This window comes from Agrilus planipennis, unplaced genomic scaffold (assembly GCF_000699045.2).
Source record: "Agrilus planipennis isolate EAB-ADULT unplaced genomic scaffold, Apla_2.0 scaffold221, whole genome shotgun sequence".
Taxonomy (NCBI): domain Eukaryota; kingdom Metazoa; phylum Arthropoda; class Insecta; order Coleoptera; family Buprestidae; genus Agrilus; species Agrilus planipennis.
Window position 1 is genome coordinate 494,466 of NW_020439479.1, and position 19,105 is coordinate 513,570.

The window sequence follows — 19,105 nt, forward strand, 5'->3', positions numbered from 1 at the left end:
TGTTAGTTTAATAAGCAAAAATTATAAAAAGTCTACATGAAACTGTTAGTTTTTCCAATAGATAACGGTTTCTATTTTATGAATCACATACCCTTTTAATGCATAGTAACTATTGTAATGTTAGTTACTTGCTTGGTAAATAAAAACTTTATTAACTATTTTACTATTAGAAGAAAAACCGTAAACCTGGGATTCCTTTCAAGAAATAAAAATCGATAAGTTACGGTTAATATGCTTACCTGACTAGTTTGTAAATTAGTTAGATATTGGACAGTATATATAAAATGTTCAAATGTCTGGTTTGACGAATATGCAAAGGATTTTAAGATTACTTCGTGAGTGTTGTCTCCTTCTACCTTATGATTTTAAGCATACTCGTCAAACCAATACGGAGAAAATGAAAAAGGAAAATTTTCCTAAATATTAAAGCGATATTTGCTGATGACCTTATGATGATGATGATGATTTACAATTTATCTCACTAGTCCATTGCTTCGTAAACTAAAATAATAAAAATAACAATTTGGACCCGAATTTGACTTGAAATAATTTAAAAAAAAAACATGTCAAAATTGAGATTATTACAAGTTATCTAATAAATTCTACTATTTCTACTGCAAATTCAGTCATTTACAATGCAAATTTTGTTTTTTCCGTGTATTATTATTATTTTAAAGACATATTGGAAGCAGAAACGGGATTGGAAAGGAGTAGAGGTAGATCTGGATTAGAATACTGTTCACAAATAGTTAAGGATGTGGGATGTTCTAGTTTTAAGGAAATGCAAAGATTAGCTCAGCTTAGGAAAGAGTGGAGGTGCGTGATGATGATGATGATGATGATTATAGGTATATGAATTGTACCCTTACTTTGTTTTTCGTAATGGTAAAAAACTTTGAATGTTGTTAATTCGGAGTCAACGTTAAGGGATGAATAGTTTATTAATTTTTTAAAAAACCAGATCCGACGTTTCGCCTATTGTTTTTAGGTTTTTTCAAAAACAATAGACCGTAGGGTTTTCTAAAAAAATTAATAAAATATTTATCCCTAATAGTTGGCTCTGAATTAACATCTGAGGAAAAAATTAAGGGAAGAAGTGAATATCATAAGAAACTGTGAATTTCTTCAACGTGAATTTTGTTTTTTTGAAAAATCACGTGAAAACTCATTTGCAATGTAGTAAGGTGTGAATAATGATCGCCTAGTTTTGTTGTAGACTGTACTCACGAGTTCTTGTAGGTACATAATACAAAAGTACAGTATTTTAGGGCGGTGTTGTAGTCTCGTAAGCCAAACCCAATTAAGCGGTTCGTGGACGATATTATGTTTCCAAGGTGGCCTTTCATCCGTCCGTTTTACAGACTTATTTTACAAGCGTTTAACTTTTGACACGAGCTCGTCAAACCCATAAAGTATCGTTTAAAATAACCTGAACTTCTTAAAGTAATAAGTAATGCGTGAACGATCGTTCGGAGTGTTACTGTTGTAAGCCGATTCCGGCCTTCGCTTCTTCGTCTCGGAATTTACACATAAAAGATGACACTAAATTATACATGTACGGAATTCTTTTCGAAATAATGCACGCAGGCAGTTACTTTAAAAATCCATAATAAATGTCAGTCGATGTTATTAAGGTGGAAATGGGTTTTGTGCAATTTTACCTTTAATGACTGTTTTATGATCGTGAAGGATTTCATAGAAACTTGAATATTTAAACAACTGTACATCCCATTTCAATTTGTTTGAATTGTGACCTTGAAGAAATCTGCGCGAAGATAGAAAGAATACACACTAGGCGTGAGCAAGACAGAAATAGTTGGAACAAGCTTGAACTAGCAGAGCTCTCGATGGACGGTCTTAGGAGATCGGCTAGAACTGTACAGTACTAGACGAAAATGTTTAGCAATTTCTTAAAANGTAGATAATTATTTCAAAAGTCGACGTAGATGGACGGCAGTGTGCGGTTTATGTTTGTATGTGTGTATTTTATTGTGGACTTGTGAGCGCTTCTTCGGTTCCGTTTTCGTTAGTCAACTGTTTTTCCGAATTGAAAATACTTAGATTAATGACTTGGCTTTAACATCTTGCCTTGTCAACCTTTTCGTTTGACAATAATAAGGCGTATGTAAATCTTATCTTTAGAGAAAAAAGATTATTTTATGTTCTTACCTGATTGTATTATTATCATTTCAATTTTTGTTCATGCTCAACGAACTGAGTTAGAACTGTTATTGGGAAGATGACGTTAAATGAATTTGAATTTTTATTTATTAGTAAATGTATCAGTAAGGAACCCTCATTAAACGTAGTACCCAGTTGTGTATTGAATAGTATCATGAAAAGTATTACTTTTGAAAAGTCAGACAAACAATTTCAAAACATAGATTTGGAATAAATGTAGATTTAGTTTGTGAAATAACAGAAAATGTTGATGAACTTTATTACATTTTTCAAAAAAAACTGAGTATTAATCACTCTGTTGTGAAAATAATAGCAAAGATGCTAAAAATACATTGGGGTCGAAATAGGAAGGCGAGGTAAATTAGAGAGAGCTCATTTACTACCTTGTTGTACACCATCTCCTCTTATTGGTCTAGGTACCTATTACTAGCGTCCTTTGTTAATAGCGCTGTCACAACAGTCCAAAAACTTGTTTAAAAACAAAAAACAAATTGAAAACGTAAAATGTCTGCCACTTGGAAACCTTGAGAAAACTTAATTTCACGAAGGATGATGATAGGTAACAATAATTAGAATTGAGTTGTCACCCTGAATGTCAAGTCCCATATTTCGAATCCTTTTGTAATCAATAAAGGAAAGGTACGCATTTAAAAAAAAAATCGGTCTAATTATCGATTTAAGCGGATTGTATTGATAAACGTTTCGTATGTGATCTTTGCCAATAGATATTCATACTTTATTATTAATTTAGTGTGATTCTATATTGTTTTTAATTAATTGTAAGAACCTTTGAATTTATCTGAAGAGTCTTTTTTGCAATTTATTTTAGCCGGCGCCAATGCAATAACCGCAATTTCCGCTTGCAAAAATACACACACACAATTTTACGTAGAAGATGTGTATACACAGTGGCCCCACGGTGCCATACTTTGCTACTACCACTTGACTGATGCGTCGGGTTGAGAGCAATTATTATTGTCGAAAGTTTATGCTGTTAATTAACCTTCTTCATAATACGTACTTAATGTTGTACGAAATTGTTTACCGATGATGTGTCCGGTTTCCTTATTTGTTCCGATTTATGTATTTCCAGAACAAGCAATTTACATACACGTTTTTATTTTTTGTACATGCACCTGTGTGGGTGGGCGCATGTAGTTTGTAAATGTAAAGTCATTTGCTGGCTTTGTAGTATTTAGTCATCCATTCATTGATTCGTTCTGGCATTTGACGTTATGTATACATAGTTATAGATTAATGGTCCTATCTAGCGATTATGTATAATATCTGTCTAATTTACACAAACCGATTATTGGGGCAGAATTAATCAAAAAATGTAGCTATTTTACAAAACGTTTAGTAAAAGACTTATTTGTTAAATAGCAGGATTCTTTATCGACGATAGGGTATGAAAAGTGTAACGTCACGCGTCACAGCGTTACGCGCCACTTGTGACCCCTGCTAGCTATGTTCAAAAGGAGTCATTTTAATATGCTTCAGAAGCTAACCTGTTAATAGTAACCGCTAATCCGAAAATGCAGTTTTGTACGGTGTAGATGTAAAAGTTTTTAGCAAAATTAAACCAATATTCCGCATTCGTCTGATCGAACTAAAGTTATATTTTTTGTGGTGTTTAGTAATTAGTCAATGTAATAGTTTAAGCCAGTTTTTTACTTACTTACAGTACTTACGGAATTCAGTTTTTTATTTTAAAGTACGTAGAAAGCAAAATTACCGTTACTGGTAATAATTGTAAAAAAAAAAATTCTTAAAAACAAGTAGAAATACTAGTTTTGAACCTCATAATCTGTTTCTTAAATTGTAAATGAATCAATTAAAATGGGAAAACAAGTATATCAGTTGTTTTATCTGCTGATTTTATTAATTTTCCATTAGTAGTTTTTCCAGGTTTTATCCATGCTTACATGGAATTTGTTTGTTATTAAAGTGTTATATTAAATTTTTAAGGGTTTCTAGAAATAAATTTCGTAGGCCTCAATTCTGAGTAGGTAGGTACAGGTCTATTTATTTATGACTTTATCAATAAGCTTAAACTTATTTGTATATGTACACATAACGATTTTTACTAAGAATACCAATTTAAAGTTAAATTTATATTGGTTGATGCCTTAATCATGAACCTAATTACCTAATAATACCTGTTCACGATAACCTACTATTTTACTTTTGTCCTATCTGAATATTTATACATATGTATATAGTAAATGATGTTTACCTTCGGTGTAGTTAGGTTAAGATAAAAATTTTTATGAATAAGTGTCAGGGATTGTTGTTTTTAATTTTTTTGCTTATCGTTTTTGTTTTTTGACGGCTTTAACATTTCTAAAAATCGTGTATAGTTTAATGGGATACTTACGTATAATTAAATATCGACTTATTAGAAATAAAATAATTAAAAAAAACTGGTTCAAAGCGCACATTTTGTTCATTGCAAAAGTACTTCCAAGGTCATGTGACGTTAATGTTCCATTCTCTCATACTTTTCGGAATCTAAGTATTCTTCGTAACAATCTTCACATGATGGATGATACGATATGTATAAAATCAAAATATATTTCGACTAGGTCCCCTCTTTAATTATTGTGTAAATACATTCGAAACTCCTGAATTAATAATGAAAAATTGTGACCATTTCCCGGTTTCCCGGATGTAACTTTTTGCATTCTGTATTCTTGGGTTACGTGTAGCAAATGAGCTATGAAAACAAGTCTTGTTTTAAAGTGGGAAATTGATAATGTCACAGCTGAATATCAATCCGAATTTTATAAGCCGCAAAACAATAAAAACTTAACTTGATAATAATAATTGATATTGTTAAAATTTATCCAATAAATTACTTTAATTCTACAAACAAATACGTCGCATGTTTTAATAGAAAATCGGTTGACTGTCTTAAAAAGAATCCAAGTTTTCTTTTGAAGCACGAAACCGTAATTAAGTAAAAATCAAATCACTTTTTTTGAATCTTCTGATTTGGGTTGTAGTAATATTTGGGTTTTGTTTCGTATTTGATGATTTAAAGCAATTGGTGGGAAACTGGGAAAGGAATTATTTGTCTAACCTTAATGGAATGAAAATCCTGATAAACAAGGAAACTTTCCTGTAGTTTTCATCCTCTCTTATTTCTGTGTTCCGTTTGAACTCTCTCCTCAAGTGCAAAAAATCAAGGTCTGCAAACACTTTTGGCAAACTTCCACTTCGGAGTAGATAATTATTTCAAAAGTCGACGTAGATGGACGGCAGTGTGCGGTTTATGTTTGTATGTGTGTATTTTATTGTGGACTTGTGAGCGCTTCTTCGGTTCCGTTTTCGTTAGTCAACTGTTTTTCCGAATTGAAAATACTTAGATTAATGACTTGGCTTTAACATCTTGCCTTGTCAACCTTTTCGTTTGACAATAATAAGGCGTATGTAAATCTTATCTTTAGAGAAAAAAGATTATTTTATGTTCTTACCTGATTGTATTATTATCATTTCAATTTTTGTTCATGCTCAACGAACTGAGTTAGAACTGTTATTGGGAAGATGACGTTAAATGAATTTGAATTTTTATTTATTAGTAAATGTATCAGTAAGGAACCCTCATTAAACGTAGTACCCAGTTGTGTATTGAATAGTATCATGAAAAGTATTACTTTTGAAAAGTCAGACAAACAATTTCAAAACATAGATTTGGAATAAATGTAGATTTAGTTTGTGAAATAACAGAAAATGTTGATGAACTTTATTACATTTTTCAAAAAAAACTGAGTATTAATCACTCTGTTGTGAAAATAATAGCAAAGATGCTAAAAATACATTGGGGTCGAAATAGGAAGGCGAGGTAAATTAGAGAGAGCTCATTTACTACCTTGTTGTACACCATCTCCTCTTATTGGTCTAGGTACCTATTACTAGCGTCCTTTGTTAATAGCGCTGTCACAACAGTCCAAAAACTTGTTTAAAAACAAAAAACAAATTGAAAACGTAAAATGTCTGCCACTTGGAAACCTTGAGAAAACTTAATTTCATGAAGGATGATGATAGGTAACAATAATTAGAATTGAGTTGTCACCCTGAATGTCAAGTCCCATATTTCGAATCCTTTTGTAATCAATAAAGGAAAGGTACGCATTTAAAAAAAAAATCGGTCTAATTATCGATTTAAGCGGATTGTATTGATAAACGTTTCGTATGTGATCTTTGCCAATAGATATTCATACTTTATTATTAATTTAGTGTGATTCTATATTGTTTTTAATTAATTGTAAGAACCTTTGAATTTATCTGAAGAGTCTTTTTTGCAATTTATTTTAGCCGGCGCCAATGCAATAACCGCAATTTCCGCTTGCAAAAATACACACACACAATTTTACGTAGAAGATGTGTATACACAGTGGCCCCACGGTGCCATACTTTGCTACTACCACTTGACTGATGCGTCGGGTTGAGAGCAATTATTATTGTTGAAAGTTTATGCTGTTAATTAACCTTCTTCATAATACGTACTTACTTCATATGTAATATGTACTTACTACTACATAATACTTTATACTCGGTTTTTAATTTCCATCAATTTATTCTATTATTATTAGAAAGAATAGGAGAACAATAAAAAATAGACGAGATAAGTTGGTAGGACACGTTCTTAGGCAAGAAGGGCTAATCAGAGACATGTTAGAAGCAGAAACAGGAGCTAAGAGGAGAGGTAGACCTAAACAATGTTTTATAATGTAGTGTTATAGGCGGATGATGAGGATATCGTGGGTAGAAAAGGTTAGAAATGAAGAATTATTAGAAAGAATAGGAGAACAATAAAAAATAGACGAGATAAGTTGGTAGGACACGTTCTTAGGCAAGAGGGGCTAATCAGAGACATGTTAGAAGCAGAAACAGGAGCTAAGAGGAGAGGTAGACCTAAACTGAATTACTGTTCACAAATAGTTAAGGATGTGGGATTTTTAGATGATAATATGTCATATTGTAATGTTCGTATGTTTAACAAAATTAACTTCTAAGACTGATAACGACAAAAACTATTTATTTACTAATTATTGATATATCACTATTTCACTGCTATCACTGTTAATTTATTTCTGGATTCACTTCTGCAACGGTCAATTTAGTTCTCCTACTTTCGGCGATCGTCTCTTCCTTTAAATACTTTTTTGTTTACTTTCGGGAACCTTCTGGAAACACCCGGATAGTTTATTCTTTCTTTGAACTGTTTAACTGCTTTCTAGAACGCAGGTACGACACACACATTTACAAATACGGCGCGAATGAAGAAAGGCGCCCGTGGCGAATCGATAAGCCGTTCACGCACACGTGTGCCTGATCGCACACAAACACACTCGTGCTCGCTACAATATTATAAGTGCTTTAGAATGCATTCGTAAAATGAAAAATAATAAGTGCTACTTTTTTATTTTATAATTGACATGCATGTCTTTAAAATTAAAATAAAAATTACGAAAGTACATCTGCAAACCGTGACATTCGTAAAAAAAGATGCTACCAATTACCAACTGGACGATAATGGTAAAACTTATGGAAATGGGTTAGTCACGTCCTATTAGAGACAGTGATTCACCATCCTATAAACTGTAGATAAATAATTTATTCAAAATTTATTCAAAATTATTTATGGGTATAATAATTATTAAGTGGATATTTTAATATGCTGCGAATATTGGTCAGTCGTTACTCATTTATGTGGTTTATCTGTTTCCTTACTTTTTTTTTCTTCCTGTTTGATGGTACGTCAATTTCTCTGCAGTTTAACGACTCTAATACAATAAAAATGTCCTGAAATGCTTCAGGAAAGGGCTCTACGCTTTTGTATTGAGTTCTTTTAATGATAATTTTTAATTAAAAATCGCCTACCTTGACTATAAACAGTTGCAAAGAACTGGGAGGGTTTAAATAACCATACTTGCGTGTACGGTAGGTTGCATATACATCCATTCTACTGACATTTTTGTGCGTTTAAAGCCTAATGTGTAAATTTAGATGGGCACAGTTAATTTAATTAAAGTTAATATTGACAACTGTGATCAGCGCTGGGTACCCTATTCACCCCCCTTCTCCCTTCCCCATCCGTCCCCTTAAGTATACATATCCCATTTGTTTATTTCCCATAAAATATTTACAAATCTAATATGCGTTTTGACACTCATGTTGTCATTCTCAGTAGGTCCTACTTAATAGAATGCTAGGTGTCTTGACGTTTATTAGATTTTTAAGTTTTATGTAGGATTTTGGGTTGTAGTGTTTTATTTACGTATCTATAATATATATATATATGTACACATGTAGTATTGCACTAATCTAATTTTGATAATATAGCTTAATATCAGTTTTATTCCTGTTCACAACGGTTTTTCCAGTGAGTATTGTGAGTACTCCGTGCCAATTTGCTAATCATGTTCTTCTATATAAAAAAAACTACATAAACTAAGTTTATAGGTTTCTTTTTTTTTGTTAGTTTTGCAGATTTTATACTTTATAACTGTTTCACACCTAACTATTGGTCGGAGTTTGTTACAAAACAAAATTCCGTAACATTTCTATTTTGTGTATGTATTATCTTTACAAGGAACTGATAAAAATCGTTTATTTTTCTAATTAGTATCTACTAAGCAGATAATACAATACAAATTTCCTAATATTTTTAGATTTATTTTTTTAAGGAATTCATTCACAATTTGTTCTTTCAGTGCAGTATGCGGTGTTTGTTTGATTTATTAATAAATCTGTATTTGTGTAGGAACTTTTGTTAAATGACACTTATTAGTGGGCTGCTGCAGGTCAAAGTGCTTACTATGATTTTAAATATGCGGAGTGTTTATTTCAATAATTTAAACAAATGAATTTGTATTGTTGCACCTTTTGCTAATTGTGGGCCGCCAAGATTTTTAAGTTTCCGGGTAATTTGTTTTATCGGGAAAATCTTTTTTTTTTTTGGCAAGCAAGCCTTTATTTCCGGCTAAATTCGCGCGCTACGTTCTGTTCGAAAAGCGTATTAAAAAAAAAAAAAAAAAGACGGCGTGTTTCGCTCACATTCGCGACTGATATATAAATAAATTGCATGTCGTACAAATCCACCGCTTACCTCGATCTAAAAACAGACCCTGTGGGCGACGCGTACGAAATTCCCGCTTATCCCAAAGCATACTTGGACGCGCTGTTGTGCGCTTCAGCGCCGTCTTTAACGAACGAACGAACCGAATTTTTTTGCAAAAACGACCGTAGTTGTTACCGTTTTTTAAATTATTAATTGATTGATTGGATATAGTCGCACTGTTGATTGTTGTTATTTATTCTACTACTCGTTGTTGAATCGAATCGAACGTTGCGCGCGCGATTTTTGTTTCTTCGTTTTAAACAAATAATAAAGTTCATATATACATATATATTTATACGGTCGGTCTAAAGTATACGATTGTTTGGTGTGACGAAACGAAAATAAGGCATTATGGCACTTATGGACCAAAAAGAGATAGCCAATATCCTGGCGCAGGAGTTATTTTATCAACAGGTATAATATGACGCTTCTTTTGTAATATGTGCATAGCTACATAGATACTTACACGCATTTTAATCTTCTACATTATGTACCTGCCTATATACAAATCATACTCGTGCTGTCATCTCTAGAATGTTGAAAATGATGCTTTGCTTATTATAGAAAATACACGGGTCGACGAACAAGTTTAGGTCTTTTTTCAGTGACTTTTCCATAAAAAATCACGAATAAATAAGTATCTCCTTAAGAATATTTTTGAATTTATAGTTTTCCTTTTATTATTTCGCATTTTCTTTTGGTTAATACTAGCATATTTACTCATCATCGTCATAAGATCGTCAGTCCTAAGACTGGTTGGACACGCACCTCCACTCTTTCCTATCCTGAGCTAATCGTCGCATTTCCCTAAAACTAGAACAACCCACATCCTTAACTATTTGCGAACACAGTAATCTAATCTAGGTCTACCTCTACCCCTCCTAACTCCCGTTTCTGCCTCTAATATGTCTCTGACTAGACCGTCATGCCTGAAAGGTGTCCTACTAACCTATCTCGCCTATTTCTTATTGACTTCCATAGAGTCCTCTGTTCTCCTATTCTTTCTAATACCTCTTCGTTTCTAACCTTGTCTATCCACGGTATCCTCATCATTCGCCACACTACATTTCGAACGCTTCTAGCCTTTTTTTTCCGCTGCACACACTGTCCATGTTTCGCACCCGTACAGAGCCATGCTCCCAATATACACCTTTAAAAACCTTTTTCGAATTTCTAAATTAATCGTTCGCGTGCATAGAAAGGACTACTTTTTATTGAAAGCTACTCGACCCGGCGCTATCCTCTGCTTTATATCTCACCACTCCTTGCGTTCTGACTTATATGACTTCCTAGATACCTAAAATCGGCCAGTTCTAATTTCTCGTCTCCTATCTTTATATTCACTCTTTCCCTACTTTTTCTTCCCTTGCATACCAATATTTTAGTTTTACTTTTATTTATTTTCATACAGTACTGTTGTCAATACCTCTTCCATTTTTTTTTAAAGCTATCTCTAACTCCTGCTTGCTGGATGCTAATACTGCTATATCATCTGAAAATCTAAGCATACTAATCTTTTTTCCCTGTATATCTATCCCTGTAGTTGTACTGTCTTTAATGATTTTGATCGCGTCTTCGATGTATAGATTAAAAAGTAACGGTGACAGTGTGCATCCCTGCCTGACTCCCTTCGTAATATTTACTTGTCTACGTTGCAGCCCCAGCTCTATAACTGCCTGTTGCTCTTTATACAAACTAAGTATCACACTTCTATCTTTGTAATTCATCCCTACATTTTTAAGTATATTTAACATCTTGTCCCATTAAACATTGTCAAAAGCTTTCTCTAAATCTACAAATCTTATGTACGCACTCGTTATTATCCATTTCATTTCTAATATCATTTATCTTGTCCTCCATTTTTCCTGAGATACTTTCAAGTTTTCTTTCATTTCTTCTTGAACTGACTTCAGTTCTTCTTGTCCTACCAATAATGCTTTCTGTGTCAAGTCTTGATTGTCTGGTTCAACTACTCCCACTAATCAGTCGATGTCGTCGTTTATTTTGACTTTCACAATGCTTTCGGAGTGATTGGGTAATACTCGATAATCCTCTACGACCACTTTATTGTTGTAGTCTCGAGCAAAATTANAAAAAAAAAAAAAAGGATAATACTATGCTAGAGTTCAATATCTACAGTTTTGATTTATTTTATAAAATTCACCCGCACGTTTCGAGTCGTCAAATGGTGTTTAATAAGGGATACTCAAATTAAAGTATTTAGTATGCAATAAAACATTTCTGAATTTTAAGGTATAAACAGTCCCATCTTTATGTAGTTGCTGATTTTATTATTTAAAAGTCAGATTGACTACCACAAATAACAATCATATGAACTTTAAAAAAGGCAGTTATCACACTTCAGTTTAATTTATATGATAGATATAGATGTATAGATTAACTAGGTACGTAATGTCCAGATAACATGTGACAGTCTGTATGTCGCCAAACTGAGCTGCCAAAGCTCGTTGATTACACGTATTATTTTTTTGTTTAGCAGAAGTAGGTTTTTATTTTAACCATTATGCCGGTATACTTATATATTGCAAAAAATGTCTTGCAATTATTATTTTTAATTTTAATTGAACAATCGTAGTTGTTCTTTTTTTATTGCCTTCCATTGTGCGTATTGTAATAAAAAGATGCATTACCAAGTGCGTCCCATTACATAAATATATGTATGTTGTTATATGTTGTAATATTTATGTAGGACGTATGTATAAATGCAGTATTTACGCGGATATTTTCAAAATACTATTTTCGCATTGTTATTATTTTTACCACTTTTGTGTTATCTTATCATGTCATTAATAATAATCCTGAAAGAGGGTAGGGGGGATCGAAAGAGGTTGGTCACCTGAGTAAAACCCCATAAAAAAATTGCGGCGGTCTCACTCCCATAAAAAGTTATGGGGGTTGAAAGTTGATTATTTTGACAATTTTCATACACTATAATTCAAATAAAATTCAATAAAATAATTATTTTCAAGCGGGTGGAGGTGGGGGATCGAAAGAGGGTGGTCACTTGAACAAAACCCGATAACCTAACCTAACCTACCCTATTGATAAAGATATTTAAATAATGTTTTATATAACTTTCTCAATATTTTTATGTATTTTTCATTAGTTTTACCTTTGAATATTGTTTAAAAATGACTATATAAATATTTACATGCCTAGAAATGTATAAAAATTGGCATATTTATTAACTTTGAAACCCCATAACTTTTTATGGGGGTGAGACCGCCACGAAATTTTTATGGTACAATGGTGGGGGAGACCTCCTCTTCCGATCCCCCATCTAGACCTTTACAATGAGGAAATTTAACATAAAGTTTAGAAGTTATAAAATTGATCGTCTATTTAGCTGATAAAATAAGCAATTTTTCTTATTAAATTGAAAACGTTATAAAAAGTTATAATAATCACGATCGGATACGAGGTATTATTATTGTTGTTTTTCTACAGAAAATTATGGTATGTATATACTAAGACGTCCGATTTCGATAACGATTCGTCTTAAAAACCTTAACAAACATTTTCAGGTAGTACAATACATAATAGGTAAATTCAGAATGTAAATTCAAATGTTAATACTAGAAAAGGTCTGGTCTGATAAGGAGCTGATAAGATACTAATATGTATAACCATACATACATTATATAAAGCCGTAATTAGAATTAGTTGAAAAGGGTTTGGCTCATTTCCTGTTAAGTTGTTTATCTGCCGTTTACGTCACGCCTGTACACGGATTTTCCAATAAAGTTGGAAAATGCAGCTTACTACTTTGTCCCACATATAATTTTAGAGACAGCTGCTTGAATATACATAAAATACACTTTTAGAGATTTTGTACTCGTTTGTTTCTATTGTCGTTAACAGACACAATTTGGGTTTTATTATCAGCATATTCTTTACAAATAGAAAGTCTTTGTTATTATATCGAATACGAATACGAAAGATTAATGTTGGATATGTTTTTCCTTTCAGTTTATAACTCTCGAAGGGCTCAACTCCGGGGTGCCTACGCGAACAACGCCAACTTTGACTCCCACAACTTTACGTAACATCGAGCAAACTTTTATCGAACTTCAAAGCAAACCCGAAAGTCACGAAAACGAAGCAGGCTTTGTACCTCCACTGGTGCCACCAATAGGTAATTACATACCAACTTTATTACGTATTTAATACTAGTTAGAATCGTAAGCTATTTTATCAGATTTTTAGACTTAAGAGTTTTGTTAGGACTGTATTTTATTAAAAAAAAATACAACGTGTAATTATACAACACGCTACTGAAGTGAAACTTCTTCAAACACACAAACATACCGGGATAGGGGTTAAGGAATTGGTTTAATGGTATTATTTGTACACTATGAATTTAAATTTTACACTATACATGACGGAGTTGCCTGTAACGAACGTTGCATTGAAGCGCGCTCACGGCTTAAGCGATCCCCACTAGAGGGGGGACATCCGTTGCATGATTTCGTTACATAGCAACTCGCATGAACACGAACTTACCCTACCGTGCGTAAAGAAGTTTCACTTCAAAAAATATTTATTGAATGGGTCGCATAGATACTACAAAATGTCTTTCTGAAATCGTTCAATTTGTCTTATAAATTCGTACATTCCGTTAATAACGACATTCGGTTATTGCGTCAAAATATCGCTGATGCCAAGGGTGACGCTATAACCATTTTTTTAAAACATTTAAAAGAAAAAAGGGCCTGAGCTCTAGAGGGCCTCCCCGAGCCTTCGAATTATTAGTTATTAGCCTACTTATTAGATAATACATTCGCGTCAAAAAAGGCTAAGAAGAGAGTATGTCTAATTTATATGTTCGTAGATAATCGGTTCATAATTGTCATTGCCCTTTTGATTTTTTGATCAAGGGATTAGAAAGAGTGTTTAAAACTTGACATTTAGTACTGTTACTGCAGAGTGCAGAGAGAAATTTTGAATTAGTTTATCTTTATTTTACGTGTTTACATAATTAGTAGGTAGTAGACAACCAAAAACATCGACTGTAATTCCAAGGGTATATAATAAAATAACATTTACAAATTAACAAGAACAGGATTTTGCATCGAAGACTCCTACCGTGTTTAAAACAGCAAAAACTAAAAAAAATTCACAACAAAAGAGGCATTATTTGATTTTCTGCAATTAAAATTATCTAAAGTAATAGTATATTATGCACCATGAAAGAAAGTACAACATTCTCTCTCAAGTTTAATGGTTTAAATTGGAGATGCACTGGATAGTGGTTTTGCAGGGTACACGGAGAAAATGACAAAGAAAAAAACGATATTTACAATTTATTCCAGTATCTCATTGTTTCGAAAGCGAAAATAATAAACATTACAATTTGGACCCGAATTTGTAAAAATAAAATCCCAGCAGAAATAAATTTACTAGGTATTTTGGTTGATATTGCAAATTCAATTGTAATAATTAAGAAACTTGAAATAATTTTTAAAAANTTTAAGATTAATAAATTCCACTATTTCTACTGCAAATTGAGTCATTTACAATCGAAAATTGTAATGACAATTTTGCGTTGACATAAAAATTTAGTTTTCTCCGTGTATCCGATAATTCGTTACCCTGCAAAATCATTAAATACCACCCTCATCAAGGTCCCAAACCACATTAGGTCCCATTGAAAGTTTTTTAAACACTAAACCAATGAAATTTTAATTCTGGGTATCGAAATAACATTAATTCGACTATTAAACGACCTATCCCACTACAATCTTAATTACAAATTTTCATTAAGCAAGTTTTTTGCTAATTATTGCTGGTATTGGTTTTTCTTTTTTCTCTGGTACTCGGCTTCTTTATCCGACCGGATCCTAAAAAAGTGCCGGATTCGCCGGGTACCTCACTCATCCCTAGTATAAATTGCCGCCCCCCCCCCCAAAGCGGAATACTTTGTTTCCTGTTTATTGGGAAACTATTTTAACACCCTCTGCGTAGAACATTTTCCTGCTAAGGGGTAAATGCGGTTTATTACGCGGGAGGGAATATTGCGCTTTTATCACTCAAATGTCAAATCAGTCATGGAGGAGATTTACCGTTCTTTCTTCCATTAGTGCAAAATATACTGTTTAAAGGGGTAGCGCCAGCCCTGTGCTAGTTGAGAACCAAACATAGGCATGTAATCGGACGTTTTACCTTACCTGCATATCAGATTAAATGTTTCAAGCATTTTACGTCCATTACAAAGGTGTACGGGACGTCGGGTAATACGCCTTCAAATTCAAATAGCAATGAGTTATATCAAATTAAAGACACATTTGACGTAACGTAAAATATTGCGAAAATTCATCGTGGAATTGTCCACATCACCAAAAGTGCGGGAATGTTGGCGACCCGAGTTCGATTTCCGGCGATGCAATGGTCGAATTGTATATGTATGTGTGTATCTATAAAAGTAATTAACGTTTCAATTCTATGTGAAAGAAAACTCATTATTTACTTACTAATTTGCGTTTTCATTTTTTCTAGTTAAAAAGTACTCGTCGGGTAATTACTGTAAAACATTAAAATAATAACAAATTAATGGTATATTAAACATTTATACCTTTCCTGAAACGTTTCTTTGTTCGTTTCCAAAATACCATAAAATCAGTTCGAGAAATTTTTCTTGTGTTGTTAGGTACCTACCTACAATGAATTTCGTTTTTCGCAACTCGCAATTCAATGCTGTGTTAAATTAAAGAGTCGGTTAAATAATATTGCTTTGTTTTCTTGATTTTATTTTTTCTAACCAGTTTTTTTTTTCGATAACGCGTAATAGTTTTTGTTGTTTCACGAAATTTAATTACATAATGTTATTATGCCGTTTATCTCTAATTGTGTACAAGTAGTATATGAATTATTGGCTTGTGTTCATTGTGCTCCCTGAAAAATCAAGGCTGGAAGTTGTGTATTTTTTTAATGGAAGTAATAACTGTGTGTATTAAATTTAAAAAAAGTATTTCTCAGAATTATTGAAAGCATTTCTAATTTGAGGAATAACTTTTTCTACATAGAAATAAAATGAAGGCTTTTCAAAGCGGTTCGGTTTTGTGAAATTTTGCAGGGCAACTGTAGGTATCATTATCAGTAAACAAACTCAATATATAAACAAACGGTTTATAGGTTTATTGATTACGATTTTGTTTTTCAATAAATAGTTGGTTTTTACTGACATGATAATTGATAAGTTAATCCAATTTCGCCAGGAAAAAAGCTAAAAAAAACATCAAACAGGTGTGTATTACAACTCCCGTAAAACACTGACCATCGCGCTTTGGATAATAAGATGAAGTTTTGTACTTTTGGTTGACAGTTTGTTACACGAGCTGCGTAGACCAAAATAAAATATTACCTCACTACCTGTGGAAGACCACACACAAACTAAACACTTATTATAATTAAACAGTGACTCATATATTTGAATTTATCTTCGACACATGTTTTTAATTAATTCGATTTGTAGTGATCTACTTTTAACAATAAGAAAATTAATTAAATTGATGTGAAACAATTTTTTTCACATCGTATTCAATTACTTTAATCTGAAATAGTGCATGAGGTAAATTTTAATATGCTCGTGTAACTTGGACAGTTTTTAATAATCTGTGCTGCTTTTTAGAATGAATAATAGGAACGCTATGTATTTGAAATGTGAAAATTCTCCCGCGTTCGATAATAACATGGTTGTAGCGCCATCTTTAGTGTTTTTACTGAAACACTGTGTTTATATAATGACGTTTTATATCAATAGCACAATAGCCTTATCTTGTCGAACGTGTTTTAAGATGTTGCGCAGTTTTTAAGAAAATATAACAAATAACTAGTTTTTATTATAGACAGTGAAATATCTAACAGTTAATTAAGAGGTTGCAGGCTAATTTATACGTGGCAGTGACTATTAAGTTTATTGTGGAGTGATTTTAATTTAAATGATAACGATTGAGGTTATAAAACGGTGACGCCCATACATACTTTTATGAAGAATTTCCATTTTGGATTGCTTTTTTCAGAAAATACTGATGCTAATGAAGAAATTGTGTAATATCTTGCCTTTATCTGATACTGATAGTTTACTATGTGCATTTAAAATGAACGCTGTGAGTTTTGTAGAAAAAGAAAAACCTAGGACATCATTATATCGAAGGTTTTTATTTTATAAAGCTGTTCAAGAGGAAAACGAAACAGTCGCTGATTTTATTGTTAAACTAGAAAATTTGTTAAAAAAGTGCAATTTTAGAAACTCCATGGAAGCTATAAGGGATAGGTTTATTTGTGGCCTGAAGTCTGAAAAGATACAGTCATTTTTGTTAGAACATGAAGATATAACTTTTTTCCAAGCTAAACAAATTGCTATTAAAATGGAGTCTGAAATCACTAAAAAATTAGGGCAGAAAGAGTTGGAAAAATACCAACCTGAATTAGTGAAGAAGGGAATAACTTTGAAGATAAGTAGAATAGATTTGGTGAAGGAAAAAACAGAACCAGAAAAAGTAAGGACATTATTAGATAACATTAAAACACACTTAAAAAAAGATAAAGTCGATATAAGAAAGAATAAAGTGGTATCAGAAGCAGAAAAGGCACCAGAGTTAGATAAAGAGTGTGAATTTTGTAAAACAAAAGTTTCTGTTTTTCCAACTACAGAGAAATTAGAATGCTTTGCTTGTCATATTAGAAAGAATCAATTGCCATCAAAAGTTATTGTAAAGAATAAAGTAGGATTATTAAGAGAATCAAAAACGACATTGCCCCCAGTTCTTGTTTTAAACAATTTTAGTGAAAATGAAAATAGTTCAGATACGACAGCAACAAATGGTTCAGCAGCTGTTTCATCAAATATTGAAGAGAGAAATACCTTAAATAATACACAGGTTTATACAGGTGCGAGTGTAAGTTTAATTATTGCATCTATCTGACAAAAACCTAATATTAATACTAATAGTAATATTAACTGCAACACTATTAATTATGTCTTAGACAAACTGATAAGATATTGCAAGTGAGAAAGCAAAATATTTTTTTGATATTGTTATCTGATAAGGTTGTCAATGAACAAAGTTACCATTGTTATCTTTAAATGCAGACTTCATGCATTATTTCTTTCATCCAATCATATCCAACTAGGAGGCATAGCCTGTCTGTTGGTCTGACACATAAATATAAATCCTAACAACTAAATTACATTTTCTGAAAATACCTACCTAATTAATGTATAAAATAAATTATTTGGTTTCAGGTAATAATCAGTACATCCCGATATCAGAAGTTGATATTTATTCAAAATCTTCGTCGAGCCCATGGCACAGTTCCATCTCCCCCCACAGTCAAGATAGCAATTCAAGGCCGACTCCTCCTGTCACGCCTAAGAATAACGGCATGAATGTGGTGATGACAACGGAGACAACCGGACGGAGGAACATGGGAGGCAGGAAGCCTGCAAAAACGCTCGACCTTTCGCCCGAAGAAGAGGAACGGCGAAGGATAAGACGAGAACGGAACAAAATGGCAGCTGCCAGGTGTAGAAAGAGGAGAGTCGATCATACCAACACATTAATAGCTGTAAGTTCTTTTTTTAATATGACAGGCTGCATTTTAGTAGTAAGAAACTGTGGAGAATAAAACAAAAATAAACGAAAGTTTTGTACTTTGTACATGTAGTATGGATTCTTGAGTGAAATTAATTGTAATGGGTATCAGGAGCTAGAAAGTTCCATTTATTTGGATGAAATAATTGAGAATAAAAATGTATTAAAGAACGACATTTTTTGT

The 19,105-nt window shown here is 32.6% G+C and overlaps 1 protein-coding gene across 3 annotated transcripts in view; it reads left to right on the plus strand.

Moving 5' to 3' along the window:
- The first annotated feature begins 9,316 nt into the window (after window positions 1-9,316).
- The window catches only part of LOC108738749 (transcription factor kayak), a 19,062-nt gene continuing 9,273 nt past the window's right edge, over window positions 9,317-19,105 (plus strand). The window contains exons 1-3 of one of the 3 annotated variants that reach the window (XM_018472316.2): window positions 9,317-9,721; window positions 13,298-13,463; window positions 18,573-18,895. In XM_018472316.2, the coding sequence (XP_018327818.1) occupies window positions 9,659-9,721; window positions 13,298-13,463; window positions 18,573-18,895 (552 nt within the window). In that variant the 5' untranslated portion in view covers window positions 9,317-9,658. Of the gene's footprint in view, window positions 9,722-13,297; window positions 13,464-16,854; window positions 18,218-18,572; window positions 19,063-19,105 lie in introns of those variants that run through there. The other 2 variants (XM_025979159.1, XM_025979158.1) reach the window with 2 other exon arrangements.